The sequence below is a fragment of the Pelodiscus sinensis genome, chromosome 1 (genome assembly GCF_049634645.1).
Source record: "Pelodiscus sinensis isolate JC-2024 chromosome 1, ASM4963464v1, whole genome shotgun sequence".
In the NCBI taxonomy this organism is placed as follows: Eukaryota; Metazoa; Chordata; order Testudines; family Trionychidae; genus Pelodiscus; species Pelodiscus sinensis.
The window spans coordinates 64,057,377-64,077,261 of record NC_134711.1 but is presented as its reverse complement, the minus strand read 5'-3'; the positions used below and the strand labels follow the sequence as shown (position 1 = coordinate 64,077,261).

Genomic DNA, 19,885 nt, shown 5'->3' with positions numbered 1-19,885 from the left:
AAAGCCGGAAAAAAGCGGCGGACATTTTTATTTAAATCCCCCGCGGATTTCCCTATTACGATAGCTGAAATTAACATGCCCCTTCCGGAAAAGGGGCCAGTGTAGACGTAGCCCATGGGAACAGAGGCAGTCGCATGGTTCCAGCCTCCCCAGCCATGAGCATGGAGAGTGCAGGCGCTGGGGACAGCCACACTCTACCCTTAGAATGCCTATAGTAGTCACTGTGGGGCTGGAGCCAGGCTAGTACAGAGCCTTCTCCCGCCTAAGCCACTGGATGCCCATGCCCTTGTAGCTCCTGTTGTCCGTAGTCCCTGGCCAATGGGAGCTGCAGAATCAGTGTTTGGGGTGGGGACAACACATGTAGACACTCGTACAACCTCTTGGGACAGTGGAGATGTGTCAGCCACTTCTGGGAGTAGCATGGAGCCAGGGCAGACAGGGAGCCTGCCTTAGTCCTGTCGTGCCACCGGACTTTTACCAGCCTAAAGTCTCCGGATTTAGCCTCTGGGAGAAAGAGTCTGATTCTGGAAGACTCCCAGCAAAACTGAGAGGATTGGAAACCGTGCATAAAATGCCCTTAAGAGTTCACCATTGCTAAATTATTCATCGAGGTCCATTTTAGAGCAAGATGAGGCCCTTATCACTGAACATGCTGCATCTCCTCTGCACTCATCCTTTGACAGCCAGGATAGTGAGAAGATAACAGGGAATTTAAAAAAAATACAAAAATGTTTAAAAGATTTTTTACATAGAATTAAATACAAGTTTATTTTCAATAAACAACTCAATTTAAAATTAAATTTGAAATTGATAGCCTATATTAAGGTGAAAGCTTACTATACTCTAATAAAAGTATTTCAATTAAGTGAATAATATTAAATAGTGCATGCTTGCTGCCAAAGTTTCAAAGAAAGTTAAACCACTGAAGTGATGGAAGTCACAGGCTAAGCACCTGGAACCAGAGTTTGCTGATCTGCCAAATCTTTTGACAGCCTCATTTCAATTTATTCACTTGTACAGTTCATTAACTAATTCTTTCAGCATTAAGGAACAAGTTGGGACTCAAAATAGCAGGAAAGCATGATTTTTCTTCCAAACTATGACTAAAAATGAGGTGTGAAAAGAGATCTATTCATTCTAAAATCTTGAAGGACATGGGGACCATAAACAGTCAGTTCATGTCACCAAATTAGTTTTAAATGCAAAATAGATTTTTCCTTAAGTATCCAGAATACTTAAGGCAGTTCTATTTAACTAACCAAAAAAAATAATTCCAATGTCCATCCAAAAAAAAGATTAACAAATAATGAGTAAACAATCATCTATTAGATAAAAAAAAAATATATCATTCAGCATTTTCTAACACAATAAATCTAATATATAAAAGAGAATGTTTGTATGTTTTTAGTGTGATGTGTATTATCTGGGAGGTCTAGCTTTGTGTGTGTACCTGGAATTTTATTTAAGTAAATGTTGCAAGGAGATAGATGCACTATATTGAGACGTTGAGTCAAGCAGCAAGAAGAAAAGAAGATGGAGACTAGCAGGAAAAGCTACGAGTAATGTTCAGTATACTTTTATATAAAATATTCTCTCACACACAAAATATTCAGAATCATTCTGGTGCATGGAAATTAATGTTCCATAAAAATCTATTTCAGTACTTGAGCTCTCAACATAGAACCCAATAATTTGCAAACTGCATCTTGGGACACTATAAACTGACTCTTTTTCTTTGCAAACAGGTTTTATGACCATAGATGAAAGAAAAAACTTTGATCGTCTTAAATCTCCCCATCTTAAATACTGGATTCCATTTGTCTGGTTTGGAAATCTAGCAACTAAGGCACGAAAAGAGGGTAGAATTAGAGACAGTGTAGACCTGCAGACACTGATGAATGTAAGTAGGAAAAATTAATCTACAGAAACAGATACTGAAAACACTATGCATTGTCTGTTCATTATTATAACTTTTATCTATCACATGCAACTTTCCAATCGATTTCTCCCCGCCTCAGTGCACGTTTGTATGTGCACATATATATGCACATAGCCAACTACTACACCTGATGTTTAATGTGACAATATTTATATAAATGAGGGAGAACAGACAAACATCAAGTTGGTGAGCAAAAATCTGCTCTCACTTTCAATGCTATAAACTGAAAGTAGCTCCACTGTACTTAAAAGCAATGAAAGATGGAAAATGTGTTCATGTGTAGGGACTTATTTTAAGGAAAACAATCTGCCAAATATATCATGAGACAATCCTTCTTTGGTTATATAAAACATATCTTCTTGCCAGTGTCCCTTGATAGCATCCAGTTTTGAAACAATGGAACAAGAAATAATTTATTAAGAAACTAAGCATTGAACCAAGCATCCTAAATCCATTGTACAACTGAATTTTTAAATGTGTTGACAATCTTCAGCATATATTTATCACAGCAGTTTCTAATTTATTAACTTTGGTGCGGACAGAGTATATTGTTTTATAGCCTTTCATTTATGTGAAATGAATAGTGACAAATCCATTATTATTTTGGAGCAACTATCACTCTTTTTGTTTCCTATTTAGGAAATGAATAGGTACCGGTCTTGGTGTAGCCTTCTGTTTGGTTATGACTGGGTTGGAATTCCACTGGTCTACACCCAGGTACTGAGATATTACCTTTTCCAAATGTTGGACCAAGATTTTCAAAAATAGAAGCCTATAGTTACCTTCCTATGTCTATATTTACACACCCACATACTTGATCTGACCACACAGCAACTTCCATTGTGGACTTGGTCTCTAGGATGATTGTCTGCCCCAGGCATTTTAAGTTATATTTGATGTGAAGGACCTGGGAGATTTGGTATGTTGGATTGGAGAGGGTTATAAATTATTGTTTTGTGTTTCTGCTATCCTCATTTGCTCACTACCAATAGATATTGTTGTCATTTTATTTGCAATATCTATCTATAGTATTTAAAATAATACTGTGTTAAGCATCCAGAGGCCCTTGTGAATGTGGGGCCCTATACATAAATGATTATATTATTTAATGATGTTTTTGTTTGTTGCAGGTTGTCACGCTTGCGGTTTACACCTTCTTCTTTGCATGTCTGATAGGACGTCAGTTTTTGGATCCTGACCAAGGCTATACAGGACATGACTTGGATCTTTACATTCCAATCTTCACACTGTTACAATTCTTCTTCTACGCAGGATGGCTCAAGGTAAACTATATTTGACAGCTACACCAACAAATAATTTGATTTTGATTTGGTGCTATCTTTGGGAAAAGATAGTAAGTGAAATCCTCCAAAGTAAACTGAAGTCAAAGCACCAGATTAATAGTTGCTGTAAATTCATTGAAGCTTAATGGAGTTATATCATAGTGGGTGTGGGTTACAACAGCATGAATTTAGCATAAAATGTCCAGCGATTTATCTTTAGAGAGAACTTAAAAAATCATCCATTACATTTTCTATCCACCCAAGGCTGACCTCGTTCCCACACTTATTGTAAGAAAAGGTTAGGCTTCTGAAAGTTCCTCCTGCCTGGAGGTAAGCAGTGAAAACTCCCAGTGACACATGCCCTGCATCCACAGAGAGACAGGTATGGCAACATTCACTTTCAGGCACTTGGAAAATCACAGGGTCAACAATGTGATCCACGAAGTCTGAGTGAGATGCCTCCAGGCCCTATACAATGAATGGAAAAAGACAGGCATCTAAGAATGCTAACCACAAAACTATCATGTTAGGTGAATCCCTACATTAACTAGCCAATGGGAGATGCTGGTTAGAGGAGTGTGTCCTGAGCCATGTCCCTCTAAGGCAGGGGTTCCCAAACTTTTTGACAGGGGAACCAGTAAATCCATTCACGAACTTTTGGAGGACTAGTAATGTTCATTTGCATATTCGCATATTCATTAATCAAATGATGAATATTCAAATAAGTTGTTTCTGGTCCTCGCAAAACCCCCAGTGCCAGCTTTAGCAAAGCTTTTGATATGGTCGCCCACAATATTCTTGCCAGCAAGTTAAGGAATATGGATTGGATAAATGGACTGTAAGACAGACAGAAAGCTGGTTAGACCAGGGTTTCCCAAACTTTTTACTTTAGTTGGAACCCTTTTTTTTTTCCAATACTGCTTTTTGCAGCCCAAAAATATAAACACATAAAAAACAAACTGAGAAAATACCAGACATATAACATGTCTGGTATTTTCTCATTAGGTAAGTTGTATCAGTTTGTAGTTTCGAACTGCCTGGCTGGTAAATGTGCTCAGGCTGCATGAATGTGTTTACCAGCCAGACAGTTGGCAACTACTCGAGGGGGAGTGTGTATGGGGGGGACAATAGAATCCCCAGGCTGGACTAACTCATGCGGGAGGTAAGGAGGGAACAGGGGCAGCGTCCCAAGATCTACATATGGCCAGGTCAGTCCCACTCCCCGCAGGCGGATTCATTCCTCCCCCCTGCTCTCCCTGCTGTGCCACTGGCCAGCCCCACTTCCCTCAACCCCCTCCCGGGCAGCCAGGTCCACTTCTCCTCCCAATCTCCCTTGGCCAGCCCCACTGCCTGTATCCAGCCCTCGGTCCAGAGGCCGCTTCTTCTCCCCGCCCCCATCTTCCCCGGCCAGCTCCCTGCCCCCAACCTCGCACCCCCCGGCAGTCCTGCTTCCACCGGCCTCCCAGTCTCCCCAGCCTGCCCCAATTGCCCTGTCCAGTGCTGCTTCCGGTGGCCAGCTCTCCCCTCCTCCTCACCTGGCACCTGCACCTTCCCTTAGCCCTGAACCCTCCTGGTGCCTCCCCCTTCCCTTACTGCCCCTGCCGCCTTTGCCCTCTCTTTCCCTGATACCCACCCCCTCAGCACTCTCTGCCCCATCCCCTCCTGCCCCTCTGTGCCCTCACACATCACTTGCTCCATCCCCACCTCTCTCATGCCCACCCCTTCTTTCAAGCCTTCTCCAGCACCTCCCCCTCCAGCCCCCAATGCCCTTCCCCTCTTCTCTCCTCTCCCAGCATCACCCTGTCCCCCTCCCACTGACACCTCCCCTCCTGCCCTTTCCCTCCTTGTCTGCACTTGGCCCCCTGCCATTTGTCTCTCCTGCACCCCTGTCCCTTGGTGCCTTCCCCACCCAAGCCCCTTTTCCTTCCACTCCTCCCCCTCCGCGCAAGCCCGCCGCTGCCGCCTCCTCGCCTCCGCCCAAGCCCGTTCCCTACCTTCTGCCTTCCACATTGCGGGGCCGGAGGCCGCCAGAGCCAGCGTGGCCCCGCCACGTGCCTCCGAAGACTTAAAATCTCAGGCCGTGACGTCACGTCAAGCCCGGGCATGCTCCCCACCCACATGCAACGCCGCACATGGGCAGCAGCAGGCGGTGAGGAGGAGCCGCGCACGGTGGGGACGCTCGGGTGGGAGGACACGCGGGGGGGCCCGCGCCAGGCAGAACCGGGGGAGAGACCCAGCTGGCACTTCCGGGTTTAGGGGTGCGGGGCCCGAATTGGCCTGAGGCCGGCCCTGCCGGCAGTCACCAGGCACGCTGAGGTCCGGTATTTTTTTCCCGAGGCCCGGTAGCGGGCCGCAGCCCATATTTTGGGAAACGCTGCTCTAAGGAGTTTCATGCCTAAGTCTGGGTTGCAGGGAGGTGTCTTCCTTAGCTAGCAAGCCCCAGCTGGGAGCTCCCTCTCCCAGAGTCAAGTGGCTTAGATGCCTGTGCCATTTCTTGTGGGCATAAATTAGGCCCCTATCTTGCTCCAATAAAATAGCATGAGAGGAAGGCGGTACTGTTGCTGACATTGCAAGTTTCAGCCCAGTTCTCACCTGGGATGTCAGCCTGAGGGAGAGAAAGAGTCTTGAAGAGGGATCAAGAGAATGCTCTAAATCACTGAGCTATTCTGGTGCAGGATTCTCTCAGTCTCACTTATGTTCGTCCATGTGTAAATAAGGAAAGAGTAATTGGGGCAGGAGGACTGGCCCTGGGATCTCCCACCTTACAGATTTGTGGCCTAACCACTGGACTATAGTCATTTTCTCACTCTCTGACCCAATGTCTATTTAAGTATTAATCCAAATTAGAAAAACTGCAACAGGAGACACTGAGGGAGCCCCAGATCAGAATATGCCATAGCTCAGTGGTTAGCACATGCTCCTAAATGGGTGGAGGCAAATCCCTGTTCACTTTCTTCCCTCTGCCTGGTGGGGGGGGGGGGGGGGGGGGGGGGGAGTGAACCCAGGTCTCTCACATTACAGATGAGTTTGCTAACTACTGGGCTAAAAGTTATATCGTAGTGGCACAAGCTGCCACTGATTTAGACTAGGACGTGATCCAGTAGATGGCCTCTAAGCACCCTTATGTGGCAAGACAGGTGGAGGAATGCTTAGTTTTTCTCAATTCATGGATCACTGTGGGATTGAGGTGGGAGACAGATGTCCAGACACCAAGAGGGAGGAATCAGTGCACATATCCAGAAGCAGAAATTTCTGCATCAATAGAACTTTTGCCCCAAAAATTTAGGCACTGAGTAAATTTGAGCATCTTCAGGGTTAGGCAACAGCCAAGCAGGGTTTTGTGGATCATAGTGATGTCTAAAACTAGGACTTAAAGTCCAAATCCACAGAAGTATTTAAATTCCTAGGTGCCACTGAAATCGACGAGAATTAGGTGACTAAATACTTCTGAGGATCTGGGCCTAATATGGGGATCTGGTTCCTATACACACCTTTGAAGATGTGGGCCTGTTATCCTTGAATCATAGAATCAGGATCTGGGAGAAGGACAATAAGAAGGGTGAAAATTTAGGCCCTGAATTTCCTCCCTCTCCAATTTTGTGTCCAGATGAGATGATGTTGTCAAATTGGAATGGGGCCCAAGGCTGTAAACCACTTATTTTGCTTATGATCAAGGTCAGCCTACCTATAAGCCAAATGGAGTTACCCTCTCATAAATGAGTATGAAACCGCTACAGTTAATATTGAAAACAGTACTGGAACCATATGAAGAAGTTCATTTTAAAGATCAGGGATGCAAAAGAAGTTATTTTTTGTTTTTTAACAGATCCATTAATCTCTCTTCATCAGATGTGTAATTAACAATCAAGCGATATTCTCCCTATTGATTGTTGCCCCTGCAATTAATAACAAACTAGATCAATTTGAAAAGGAAAAAAGGGGAATGAAAACTCCAACAAGCCCAGCATTTATATAAACCTCACTCTTACGTCAATCAATCATTACAGCATGCTTTGAAAAGCTAGTTGACATTACCATTATGATAAAAGTGCAAAATCAACTAGTTTGGGGGCCTAATACGGGCAGCCCTTCGGTGGAATTTTGTAAGGGGGGGAAGTAAAGAGTCAGGCCTTTTGTCTACAAGCATTTTCTTTGGTTTTGATTCATGCCGCTACTGCGTATCAGGTTCATAAGGACTCTGAAACAGAGTGAAAGTCAGTCAGAATTGCCATGTTGTACCTGGTTTCGTGTTGAAACCATGTGACACTGAATCTTTCCATAAATCATCCCAGGTTCACTCCAAAGATTTGCAAACAGATTGTAACCAAACCAAGCCAAGTATTTGCAGTTTCATGTCTGTTCTGCACATTTTGTGCAATTTCATGATAACACATATGCTATACAGCATTGTAATAATATTAAGTACAAACAATATGTTCTGACACAACTCAGCAAAACTCTGAAAATTCAGAATTAAATCTTACATCATTCTTGGAAAAAATGACCAAGCAGTGAGTTTTTTTTGGGGGGGGATGTATAATCTTAATTTAATAACAGAGTAATCAAAAAGAGGGGCTTTTATAATGTAAACAAAGCTGCCACTGAGTTTCCAGTCTGCTGCCCCAAGAGTATCCAGGAGTTTGGCCAAATGTAAATCCTGTTTGCCACAAATTCCCTAGGGCCTTTATACAGCATTTCAAATAGAAACTCACCCACTATTTTGCAGTTCAATAACATAAATTCAGTTAAACTGCATCCATTCTTAGGCTGTGCATCTGATTCGTTACACATACCATGCACAGGACAAGGTTTCCCATCACATGACACGCTTGTCCCAGATTAATTTATAAATCAGACAGTTGTAATACCCAGCAAGCCAAAAATAGATCTTTGCTGTATTGCACAGGATTCATGTTCAGAGGATGATCTCATGGGCTGCACACCAGAGGCAGGTCAGTCAGTCAAAAGGCCATGGCTGAGGTTTGCCCTGCTGTTGCCCCCAAGTGTGCCTATCAACCTTTATTAGGTGTCCTTCATGCTGTGGGTCCCTGACCTAGACCTAGCTGAGACAGTGGCTCCTCTTAGAATCCCTTACATATCCCAACTTTGTAAGTAGAGCATTCCAAAGAAAACAAAGGCCACACTGGAATTCTTTCCAAAGTTAATACAAAACCGTCCCCTGCCAGGAGCTTCCTGGGATTAATACAATGAGTTCCCACTGGGATTGTTCACACAGACTTTTCCGAGTTAAAGCCAGATGTTTGAAAAGAAAGAGCAAACATAAGGGGGAAATGAAGTTAGTTAGCTTCCAGGAGAAACCCATCTGGTTCTCTCTTTGTGCTGATGGAAGGAAGCATTAAATGTACCCCGTCACCTTCCCAGCAAAGCTGCCTATTGCCTTGTACTGCACTCCTGACTCCTGTGGGCTACAAGAGTCTGTTTTGCTTTCATGGGCTGTTGAGGGAGAGGCTGGCAGGAACCACCCAGTTTCAGGGCAAGTTCCAGCCCATTCTATTCTTAACATGTCAGTCTCAAGCCCTAAACCCAGAGACCAGCCTGAGTTTCCCCACACATTTCTAACACTCTCCAGAAATCTCTTCCTCTCCCTGTGACCACGTGCCCCATCCTACAGATACATCTTTTTTCAGAAAAACATGGAGAAGCCTATTGCTAGCTCAAGTAGGTTCCTTTACCAGCTCCACTGCAAAGCCCTTTGTCCCAGCCCCCAATTCCCCGAGTTAGCATCAACACAGAATGGGATCCCCTTGCTTCTGTGAAGGCCGAGGCTCCGTCTCCACTTTTCCACTGCATTCCATCTTTAAGGAAGTTTCCTTTTCTCAACTAGCCCAGGCTGGAGAGAAACATTCAGCCTGACGGCGGTGTGGCTAAGAGCTCAGCAAGAGCTACCCCATCACAGGGCCAAGCCAACCAGACTTCAGAATGGAAAGATCAGCTGATAGATTCCCAGTTGTGCTGTTTGGAGTAGGGTAAACAGCTATTGTAGATGGTTGACAGGGCTGGTCCCTTGAGTTGCTTTTTAGACAGTAAGGCCATCAGTCAGCATTTAGTCACCATGTTGATAGCATTGGTTGTGGCAAAGCATGTAAGAGAGGGCTGCATGAAGGATGCCATTGGCCTCCCCTTGAGAAAGCTAATGATAGGACACAAAGCCTTCAGCTGTGAAATCCCCAATTCAAATCCAGACGGGGTTACCACTAATCAAATGTTATTACCATCGTGGGTGTTGGGTGATTGTGTGGGGGCACTCACCCACCCCAACATGGAGAAGGCAAACAAGCCACTCTGGGTTCAGCTGCTACCAGACAGGCACACCTGCAGACCAGCTGGAGGAAGCAAGTTTAAAAGGAGCCCCGCAAGAGTGGAAACAGCTAAGTGTGCCTCCGCTACCCACAAGGACAAACCTTTATAAGGAAACCAAGAGACTGAACAACCCCTTAAATGGGACCTAGAAAGGCTGGAATAAAGCTCCCAAGTGTGGAGAGCACATTTAATGGGAAAGAGACTAACTGCCTGCCTGTGACCTGAGGGAGAGACCCAGCTTATCACAGTGACCTATATGGAACTAATGGATGCTCTCAGTTCCTAGGGCATTGGTGTTTGCTTTATAAGCACCACCACTGTGCCTGACAGGACTGAAAGGAGAGAATAACTCAGTCTCTAACCATGGACCCTCCAGTACAGTTTGAGATACAGTCCGAGGAAAGCGTCCACTAGCCCTGCCTAGGTACTGTGTACTTATTGTGCAGCTACACAGATGATTCTAGCAACACAAGGTGCATGAGGTAAGATCTTTTATTGGACCAACTTCTGTCGATGAGAGAGACCAGCTTTTGAGCTTACATGGGGCTCTTCTTCAGATGCTGAGGTAAGTATGCTGTTTAACCTTGAAAGCGTGTCTATCTCAAATTACTTACTTCAGCATCTGAAGAAGAGCCCTGTGTAAGCTGAAAAGCGGGTCTCTCATCAACAGAAATTGGTCCAATAAAAGCTATTACCTCACCTATCTTGTCTCTATAGTATCCTGGGGCTGACATAGCTATTACTTCATGAACCAGGACCGTCACTCAACAGCTCTCATGAGTACTAAATTAAAAGCTGGGATCCAGGGCTGAACTTACCTGGTGTTCACAAGAGACACTGATTTTCTTAAAGGTACCTCCTGAAGATGCAGTGACTTATGACCAACTCTGCTGCCATCTAGGAATAACTTTACTAGTTATTTGAAGTAGAAGCCTGAGTTGTTAATTCTATCACTGCAGTTTCATATACACCAGCATCTGCATTATCTGTGACCAAACCAAAGAAGGACCAAAATTAATATGCTGACATTACCTAAAATGCCAAAACACCTATACAACTTAGTGCAGCTAGAATGGCAAACCATCACAGCAGAAGGGGCATGGGAGACAGAGAGAAAATGAAATCTTAACTATCAATTCTAAACCATTCTAAGGCAACAGCATTAAGTTTTGCATATTGGCATTTATTCAGTTGGATTTTAATTGTAGGTTGCTGAGCAGCTGATTAATCCATTTGGGGAAGATGATGATGATTTTGAAACAAATTGGTGCATTGATAGGAATTTGCAGGTCAGTATTGTTTCTCTACTTCCCTCTCTTCTGCTTCATTGCAGTGTATTAAATGTATTCCTTCTAGCACTGACAAAGTAGCTAGTGTAACAGAGTTACACAAAGTGATTCTTTACGCAAAGGGGATCATATATCCAGATTCCCCATGTTTTTGTTTTTAGAAGTGATATATTATTAATTCCCCATTTCATATGCCTTGTCTGCTGTGAAAAAGATGCAAAGTGAAGACACCCTGAGCTGCCCTCAAACCAGAAGGTAACTTCATGTAAGCCTGCCTAAAATAAACAAATAAATAACTCATTCAGTTGCAGCTGGATGGCTGTCCATCCTATGTGGGTGCAGAAAGGTTCTGATAACTTACATATACAGACGGGTTAATGTGTTAAACTAATCACCCCTTTTAAAAACCTTAACAAGGAAAGTTAATAAACTGAACAATACCTGGACCAGTGCTCAGAGTTTTTATTCACAGCTACACACTGCAATTCATGGCAGAGCTGTGAGCCATATGCAGCCTCTGTGAGGAGGGGAAGGTTAATGCATTTATGGTGACTAGCAGTGTCCTCACCAGTTCTACCACATGGGAGATCCTGGAAAGGCAACTCTGAATCAAATTCTGTTCTCATTGACACCCTTGCAAACTCATTGAAGTCAGCTAGGTTGCACCAGTGTAATAGGTAGCAGATTTTGGCCCTATATTTGTACAAAGCAGGTAAATAACTTACAGGATAAGTCAGCACTGCCAAATTTTGCTGTTGAAATTATTCTGAGATTGCTTACCATGGGCGGCAGGTTTGTATAATTTTTGGTGGTGCTCCATTAGCCACACACCCTGGCCCCCGTTAGCCATGCCCCCTGCCCCCCCCTGTTAGCCACACCCCCTGTCCCCCCTCCCTTAGCCACACCTCTGGAGGTAACACACTCGGGGCAAGATGGACACATGACCAGAAGCAAACGGTGTCATGTAACCCCTCTCCAAGGGCTTTTCCCACCATCCGCCTACCAACCGGGATTAGTTTGGCCTCCATCAAACCCCCCTCATGCAACTATCCTGCAGTTGCATTAACCAATGTGTGTGACATTAATTCAGAGCATCCACACTGCTTGCCTGCTCTTGTGCAAAGAAATTTACAGTATGGTGTGGTAAAAGAGGGCATCTTGCGCAAGAGCTATGCTCTTTTCTAACAGGTGTAAGCTCTCTTGCACAAGAGGGCAGTGTGATGCTCAGCAGGGATTTCTTGCGCAAAAAACCCCTATGGCTAAAATGGCCATTGGAGCTTTCTTGGGCAAGAGAGCGTCCATGCTGCCACAGATGCTCTTGTACAAAAGCACAGCTTGCACATGGCAGTGTGGATGTGTTCTTGCACAAGAACTCTTGCACAAGAAACCGCCCGTGTAGACATGGGCTAAGGGTTTCCCCCCCCCCCATGAGCAAAATGAACTCACACCAGTACTGAGTTCATTTGGGTTGTTTGGATGTGCCACTGTGGCACCCAAATAATTAATAAATATTTTATAAACCTTTACCTTTTCTCTCTGCTGCCATGTCTCCTTCCCTTGTTCCATCAGCTCCCCTGGTGCCTGCTGCCTCCCCAACTCCTCACCCTCCTCTGATGTCCTGACTCCTGCCCTTCTCACTGCCCTCAGCCCTCCTGCGACCTGCCCCCTCCACCAGCCCTTCTCTCTTTCCCGTGCCCACTCCTCCAGTAGCCCCATTCTGATCATGTGAACTACCCCTCCTCATCCCCTCTTCAAACACCTCCCTCTACACACCTACCCTGCCTCTCTCCTCTGGTGCTGGTCCCTCCCCTGCAGGTGTCTCCCCTTCTGCTTCACCCCCAGAATTCCCTGACACCTGCACCTTCCCTTACTCCTGCATTCTTCTGGTGCCTCCCCCATCCCTCAATGCCCCTGCCCCCTTTGCCCTCTTTTCCCTGATGCCCAGCCCTTCACCATCTTCTGCCCCCGTTTCCCTCATGCCCCTCTGTGCCCTCACACATGACTTGCTCCATCCCGGCCTTCCTCATGCCCACCCCTCTTTCAAGCCTTCTCCCAGTACCTCCTCCTCCAGCCCCCAACGCCCTTACCTTCTCCTCTCCCGGCATCACCCTGTCCCCCTCCCACTGACATCTCCCCTCCTGCCTTTTTCCTCATTGTCTGCATTTGGCCCCTTGGCATTTCTCTCTCCTCTACCCTTTCCCTTTGGTGCCTTCCCCTTTCTTTCCCCTCTCCCCACTCCTTCTGCATAAGCCCCTTCCTCTCCCAGCCGTTTTCCTTCCCCTACCTTCTGCCTTCCAGTTTGCGGGTCCGGAGTCTGTGCTCTGTCCCCCGACTCCAAACCCTCAATTCAGCCGCATGGCGCAACACAGCACCCAGCAGTTTCAAAATCCGGAGCCGTGACGTTACGTCACACCCGGGTGTCTCCCCTCCCACCGGTTTGAGCTACCCCTCAACAGCTGACAAGGGGGATGTGACCGCGCACGTCCGGGTTGGCCCGGTGCCCCGGGTGCCAGGTTTCTAGTTCTGGGTGTATCGCCCTCCTTTGCCCGCAGATCAGTTGCTGGCTTTGTCGGTTGGCTCTGGCCAGAGTCTTCCTCCATCACTCCTCGACATAAGTGAGAGGAGAGAGGGGGTCCTGGGCCCGCCCTCACTCACGGGCCCCAGTCCAGAGCTCTAAGGAATCGAACCACGTTGTGGTCCAGCTGGCGGGGCTGCCTGTCTAAACTCACCAGCCCACAGGCCTTAATCACAGCCCTGCCCTAGGCCACTTCCTCTCTCCTCCCCCTCCAGTCACCTCGGTTGGGGTGTGGGTCCTGCTTGCCTCCGAGGGGCGCATCCCTCCGGCCGCTCAAGCAGCTCTTTCCCTCCCGTTATTTCACGGGTGGGGGGGGATGACAGCCCGGATCCCGCTTGCCCCAACTGGGGCCCCACATGCCATTCGGGGGAACCTCCCCGAGCTCCTTCCCGCTTCGGCATTCCGCGTCCTCCCTTTCCCCTGGCCGGGCGGCGTTTAAATCCCCCACCACTTCTGGCGCCAGGCGGGGCGCCACAGGGGTAGCTCCGCCCCTCCTGCCTCCGTAGTGTGGGGCCGTCTCCTCCATGCCCCTCCCAGCTGCTGTGCCGCAGGCTGCCAGCTGAGCTGCAGCCACGGCGCATGGCCAGCAAGGGTTCCCCCGCAGCTCCAGCAGAGCGCTTCCCACGCGGGATCCAGTGCAGGGTCATGGGCCCCCGTCACAGGGGAGCTCAATGGAGGTTGTGCACTGCAGGGATGGGCAGGTGACGCTCTGGGGCCGGTGTGGGAGGACGCGCATGAGGGGGCGGGGCCCACTCCAGCTCCAAATATTGGTGGAGCTTGGGCACCACGAGCCCATACAACTCACCGCCCATGCTTAGGACACAGTTGTGACTCCGCCACCCAGGATGAAAGGGCACATGAAGAGCTCCCTTACTTCCCTGAATGGGTTACTCACATTGCCGGTAGCAGAACAGGAAGGATGTAGTCTCCATGGGGTCACCACTCCAGGGCAGATGTGTAGAAGGAGAAGGCACCGGGAGCATGGGCAACCTTAACTCCACCCCTAACAGTATGCTGGCTTGCTCAGCTGAGTCAGCATCATAAGAGAAGCATCTGTACCGGCTATGGTGCTCTGAGTCACAGGCTTGGCCATTCCTGGAAGAATGCAGTTAAATGCAACTTGTCTCACACACACACAGTACAAGGCTGCTCTGTTGTGAATATTTTTTAAACTATGAACAAAGTTTGCTTAAAAGTTTCTCTCTGTGAACTTCTACATAAGAAACATCTCTGCAAATAGAGCAATAATAGCCTACAAACATTTTCTGAAAATATGGCACACAAGAGACTCACCTGACCGTTTAGTTAATAATCTGCTTAATAAGAATGCTTGCTGGTAAATTTAATACTTTAACATTTTCAATTAATTGTGATGGAATATGAAGGGAATTGTTTTGCAAGCATATGGAGTTCTAGCCCATTCTAATTAAAGTCAAATAAATGTATTGCCATGATGGGAGCAGAAATAATCTATTTTAGCTTTTTATATAGTGCTTATTAACATGGATCAGACTTCTAGCCACTATGTACATCTTCCATAATTTCATAAAATGTATTTCCTAAAGAATATTTCCCATATAGCAGGAAATGGCATATTATAGGACTGTTACAATGTGTTTATTTTGGTAAACGTGTAACTGCTGAAATTTTCAGTGGTTACATATTTATGCGTGGGAGGCGGGGGAAGATGGCTCCCCCCACATACCAGCTCCTGCCTCTCCTCCCCCCTGGAGGGGCAGGCAGTTACCCAGGAGCTGGTGCTCACAGGAAGCGTGCTTCAAGCTGGCTCACCGTGAGCACCAGCTCTCACCTCCTCCTCCCCCACAGTGGGGTGGGGCTGCATGTAACCATGAAGGTTAATGGATGAGCTCAGGCAATACTAATTAATTTGCTTGTTTCTTTTATAAGCCAGGCTCATCAGTTAACCATTTACACTATCACATCCCTAGTATATTATACACAAAATCATATTTAAAGAAGTTTAATAACAGCTATGATCCCAGGTGTCACTTCTGGCTGTGGATGAAATGCACATGAACTTACCAAAGTTGGACAAAGATATTTACTGGGATGATTCAGCTGCTCAGCCACCATATACACTGGCAGCTGCCGATTACTGTATTCCATCTTTCCTTGGGTCAACTATTGAAATGGGGTAAGTAAGGCTGCCATCTTTTCATGACGTCACTAAAGATGTAAAAATGTGAATCCAAGCATCTTAATGGCCTATGGATCTTTAAATGTATATCTTGCATGAATGTGACTTCAAAGCTGAAGTTCAACATTTAAAGATAAATAGGTTTAAAATACAGGCAGTCCCCAAGTTATGTGGATCCGACTTATGTCGGATCCCTACATACGAATGGGGCTTTTCTCGCCGCAGTGGACGCAGGTGGCGGGACCGCCCAGATGCGCCGCGGTCCCGCCGCCCGCGTCCGACGCGGTGAGAAAAGCTGCTCCGCGTCTCCCTGGTCTCGGCGGTCCCACCGCCCGCATCTCCCTGGTCTGCTGGGGGGGGCGCAGCTAGTGCGTCCCTCCCCCCCCCTCAGCAGACCAGGCTTTTCTTGCTGCAGAGGACGCGGGCGGCGGGACCGCGATGCGTCTGGGCGGTCCCGCTGCCAGCGTCCTCTATGGCGAGAAAAGCCGCTCGGCATCTCCCTGGTCTGCTGGGGGGGCCACCCCAGCAGACCAGGGAGACGCGGAGAAAAGCCGCGGAGGACGCGGGCGGCGGGACCGCCCAGACGCACCGCAGTCCCGGTGCCCGCGTCCTCCACGGCTTTGCTCCGCGTCTCCCTGGTCTGCTGGGGGGGGGGGGGGCGCAGCTAGTGCGCCCCCCCCCCCAGACCAGGCTTTCTCGCCGATACCTGGGGTAGAGCAGCTGGGGTGCTGCCGGGTTGGTCCCGCAGCGCCGCTCCTCGGTGCTACTGGACCAATCCAGCAGCACCCCAGCTGCTCTGCCCCAGGTGTCCCCAAGTCAGCCGCTGCTGAAACTGACCAGCCGCTGACTACAGGAAGCCCGAGGCAGAGCTGCTCTGCCTCGGGCTTCCTGTAGTCAGCGGCTGGTCAGTTTCAGCAGCAGCTGACTTGGGAACACCTGGGGTAGAGCAGCTGGGGTGCTGCCGGGTTGGTCCCCGCAGCACCGAGGTGCGGCGCTGCGGGGACCTACCCGGCAGCGCCCCAGCTGCTCTGTCCCAGGCGTTCAGATTCAGCCGCTGTTGAAACTGATCAGCGGCTGATTCCAGGAAGCCCGGGGCAGAGCAGCTCTGCCTCGGGCTTCCTGTAGTCATCCGCTGGTCAGTTTCAACAGCGCTGAATCTGGATGCCAGTTCCTGCTTACATACAAATTCAACTTAAGAACAAACCTACAGTCCCTATCTTGTACGTAACCCGGGGACTGCCTGTATGTGATGGGCTCTTTTCATATGCACAGAAGTATAAAACTCAACACCTGGGAAAGCTTAGTGGCCATTAGAAACTAGTGATTTAAATGATCCTTTTGGGAGAGTGACACAAACTTAGCTTTTTGGATTATTTTTGTTTTGTTTTATAGGCATATAAAATGGCATAAATCCAAGAAGCCACAAAGTTTTTCACAGAAATTTTCAAAGTAAATCCTCTGTGTACATGATAGAACCATTAGCACAATCCTCATTAATTAGCTTGTTTCTTATACAGACACTCCCTTTCTTCTTGCTGGGTAAGATCATTCCAGGCCTTTGGGAGATAAAGTATAGAAACGGTTTTATGACTTTTCAATCAATAATAAACCAGAATTGTTTTCTTGCATATATATCAACCCTATTGCAAAGAACCAGCCACAGTATGTAACATTGGTCATTGATCTAGTACTTACTGTCTACACCTCTAGAGGCACCATGTAGTGTATGTGCAGTTACCTGCCTAAGTGAAAATTGGGCTGTATCCATATAGCAGCGTGTAGCTACATGAGTCAATGAGGCTCTGGAATTGAAGGGTGGCAGCAGAGAGAGGCTGTTACCCCTTCAGCTAGACCTTTTCCCTACAAGTGGAGTCTTATATTGTGAAGGAAAAAGGTTCTGACTGTGTTACACTACTGATATTTTTAGCAGTACAGATGGGGGTGTCATGCCTTGAGTAAGTAGAACACTGTGCAAGGTGTGTATTCACACACATACTCACTTCCATCAGGAGTGTTTATACTTTACTCCCCTAAACTGTGCCCCTCCATCTACAGGCAGTCCCCGGGTTACATGGATCCGACTTACATCGGATCCCTACTTACAAACGGGGTGAGGCAACCCCGCACTAGCTGCTTCCCCCCAGCAGACCAGGGAGACGCGAAGCTAGCGCCCCCCCTCCCTCCCCAGCAGACCAGGGAGACGCGGAGCGGCTTTTCTCAGCAGACACCTCAGCTTGAGAATAAAGGACTGAGGGAAGTGAGGTGTGGGAGAATAAAACTGAGCTCTGGAGAAATGTTTGGCTAGAGTTTCCCCTACAATATGTACCAGTTCTGACTTACATACAAATTCAACTTAAGAACAAACCTACAGTCCCTATCTTGTACGTAACCCGGGGACTGCCTGTACACAACTATTTATACCCATGCTGGGCAGTATGTACACTATATACTGCCAAAATGAACATGCTATAGAGATGTACCCTCATAAAATATAGTGACATAGCAGACAGAGCATGACAGGCTGAGCTAAAACCCATATGATATGCTCTAGTGTAAAATAGGTTAGTGAACATAAGGATTAGCCTGTCCCTTTAAGAACCAAACAAATATGAGAGCTGGTAGAAAGTTTGCATTTGAAACTTTAAAAAAAAACACCCTAAAGTGGCTATCTCAAAATCCAACACCTTTGATAAAAACAACAAGGATCTGGTGGCACCATAAGGACAAACAAATTTATTAGGGCATCAGCTTTTTTGAGTGGCAGCTTACTTTGTCATATGCATGAAGTAAAAGAAGCAGATGGCAGAGATTTATATATATGTACAAAAGCTTCAGAGGGGTAGCCGAGTTAGTCTGTAATAGGAAAAACTTAAAAAACAGTTTAGTAGCACCTTAAAGATTAACAAAACATGTAGATGGTATCATGAGCTTTTGTGGGCAAAACCCACTTCTTCAGATGGCTGGAGTATTAGAAGTCCAGATCAGATTAGAGTGTTACATCAGTGAGAATACCTACATAAGAAGGTGAGAATACCTAACGGGTAAAATTACTTATTGCAATGAGAGTGCCATTCCCAGTGTCTTTTCAGACTCATTCTGATGGTGTCAAATTTGTGGATATATTCCAGCTCAGCAATTCCACATTGCAATAGCAATTTCAAGTCTGTAACTGTGTGTCCAGGAAGGTTAAAGTGCTCTCCTACTGGCTTTTATATGTTACCATTCTTGATGTCTGATTTATGTCCATTTATTCTTTTAGTTGTTTTCAAAATTTTCCACCTTTTCACTGAATCCAGAAAGGTTGAAATGTTTAGAGAGGTTAGATTTTTCTTAATCCTCTTTCTCATTCTGCCCACTTCTTTGTCACAAAATACAAAAGAAAGCATGATGTTCAGGATTTTTTTCCCTCTACTTTTCTTTTTGCTACATAGTAACTTTTCCAACTTTTTCTTCAACTTTGGAAAAAGTTACAGAGTAGCAAAAAGAAAAATTGGCCATCATTTGTTTTATTGCATTCTGTGAAAGGAAAGGGGTAAGGAACCAAAATTCTGACATTTTTATAAAAATATGTAATGGAAAAAAATTGTTCCATTTTTAAATCCTTTGATATGGCAACAGTTTTGAAATTCTATATTTTCCCCCAAATTGTTTCTCCATTTTTTCAACCAGTTGTAGTGAGTATAACAAAAGTACCCTACAGCCAGAGCACAAAATTAAAGTCTAAAAGTAAAGCTTGCTTCAGCCAGGTCCAAAACATATATCCATAGCACAGTTCACATCAAACAAATTCTATTAAGGAAAGAGATTTACCATCCTCCTTCATTCTATCTCTCCTCCTAGGGACCAGTCTGTCATCTGCTCTCTACCAAATTAAATCCTCTGGTGTCACAGAGCATCCCATATATAAGTACTGAAAGGAATTAATCAATCCCATACCTGAAATCCCCACTCTCAGAACAGTCAATAGTGACTCTTCTAGTGTTCCCTCCCATTGTCTTTACACCCCATGACAAGGACTAAACATGCGTTGTTCTCCAAATGGTGTGGCTGCAGGAACACATCATTAACCTCAGAAGCCAAGCACAAAAGCAGAAACTAATCGATGCAGTTTTCAAAGGGGCCTGAGAGAGTTGGGGCACGAGGCCCATTGACTTTCAGTGGCACTTCTGCTGCTAAATCCCTTAAGCACTTTTAACAATCCTACCCCATAGCCAGTGCTTAGTTTGAAATGAGAGAGGTGTCAGGTCTCAAACATTTAGGTGCTGGGGCTCAAGCAGGTTTCTTGGTTTGATTTTTGTTTGTGTTTTGTTTTTTACTTTC

At 46.3% G+C, this 19,885-nt stretch overlaps 1 protein-coding gene across 5 annotated transcripts in view; it reads left to right on the top strand.

Moving 5' to 3' along the window:
• Positions 1 to 19,885, top strand: part of BEST3 (bestrophin 3) — a 45,019-nt gene that overhangs the window by 18,429 nt on the left and 6,705 nt on the right. For 4 of the 5 annotated variants that reach the window (XM_006121597.4, XM_075931673.1, XM_075931679.1 and 1 more), the window contains 5 exons: positions 1,746 to 1,900; positions 2,579 to 2,656; positions 3,070 to 3,222; positions 10,752 to 10,832; positions 15,411 to 15,562. In XM_006121597.4, coding sequence (XP_006121659.2) covers positions 1,746 to 1,900; positions 2,579 to 2,656; positions 3,070 to 3,222; positions 10,752 to 10,832; positions 15,411 to 15,562 — 619 coding nt within the window. Of the gene's footprint in view, positions 1 to 1,745; positions 1,901 to 2,578; positions 2,657 to 3,069; positions 3,223 to 10,751; positions 10,833 to 15,410; positions 15,567 to 19,885 lie in introns of those variants that run through there. The other variant, XM_075931695.1, reaches the window with a different exon arrangement.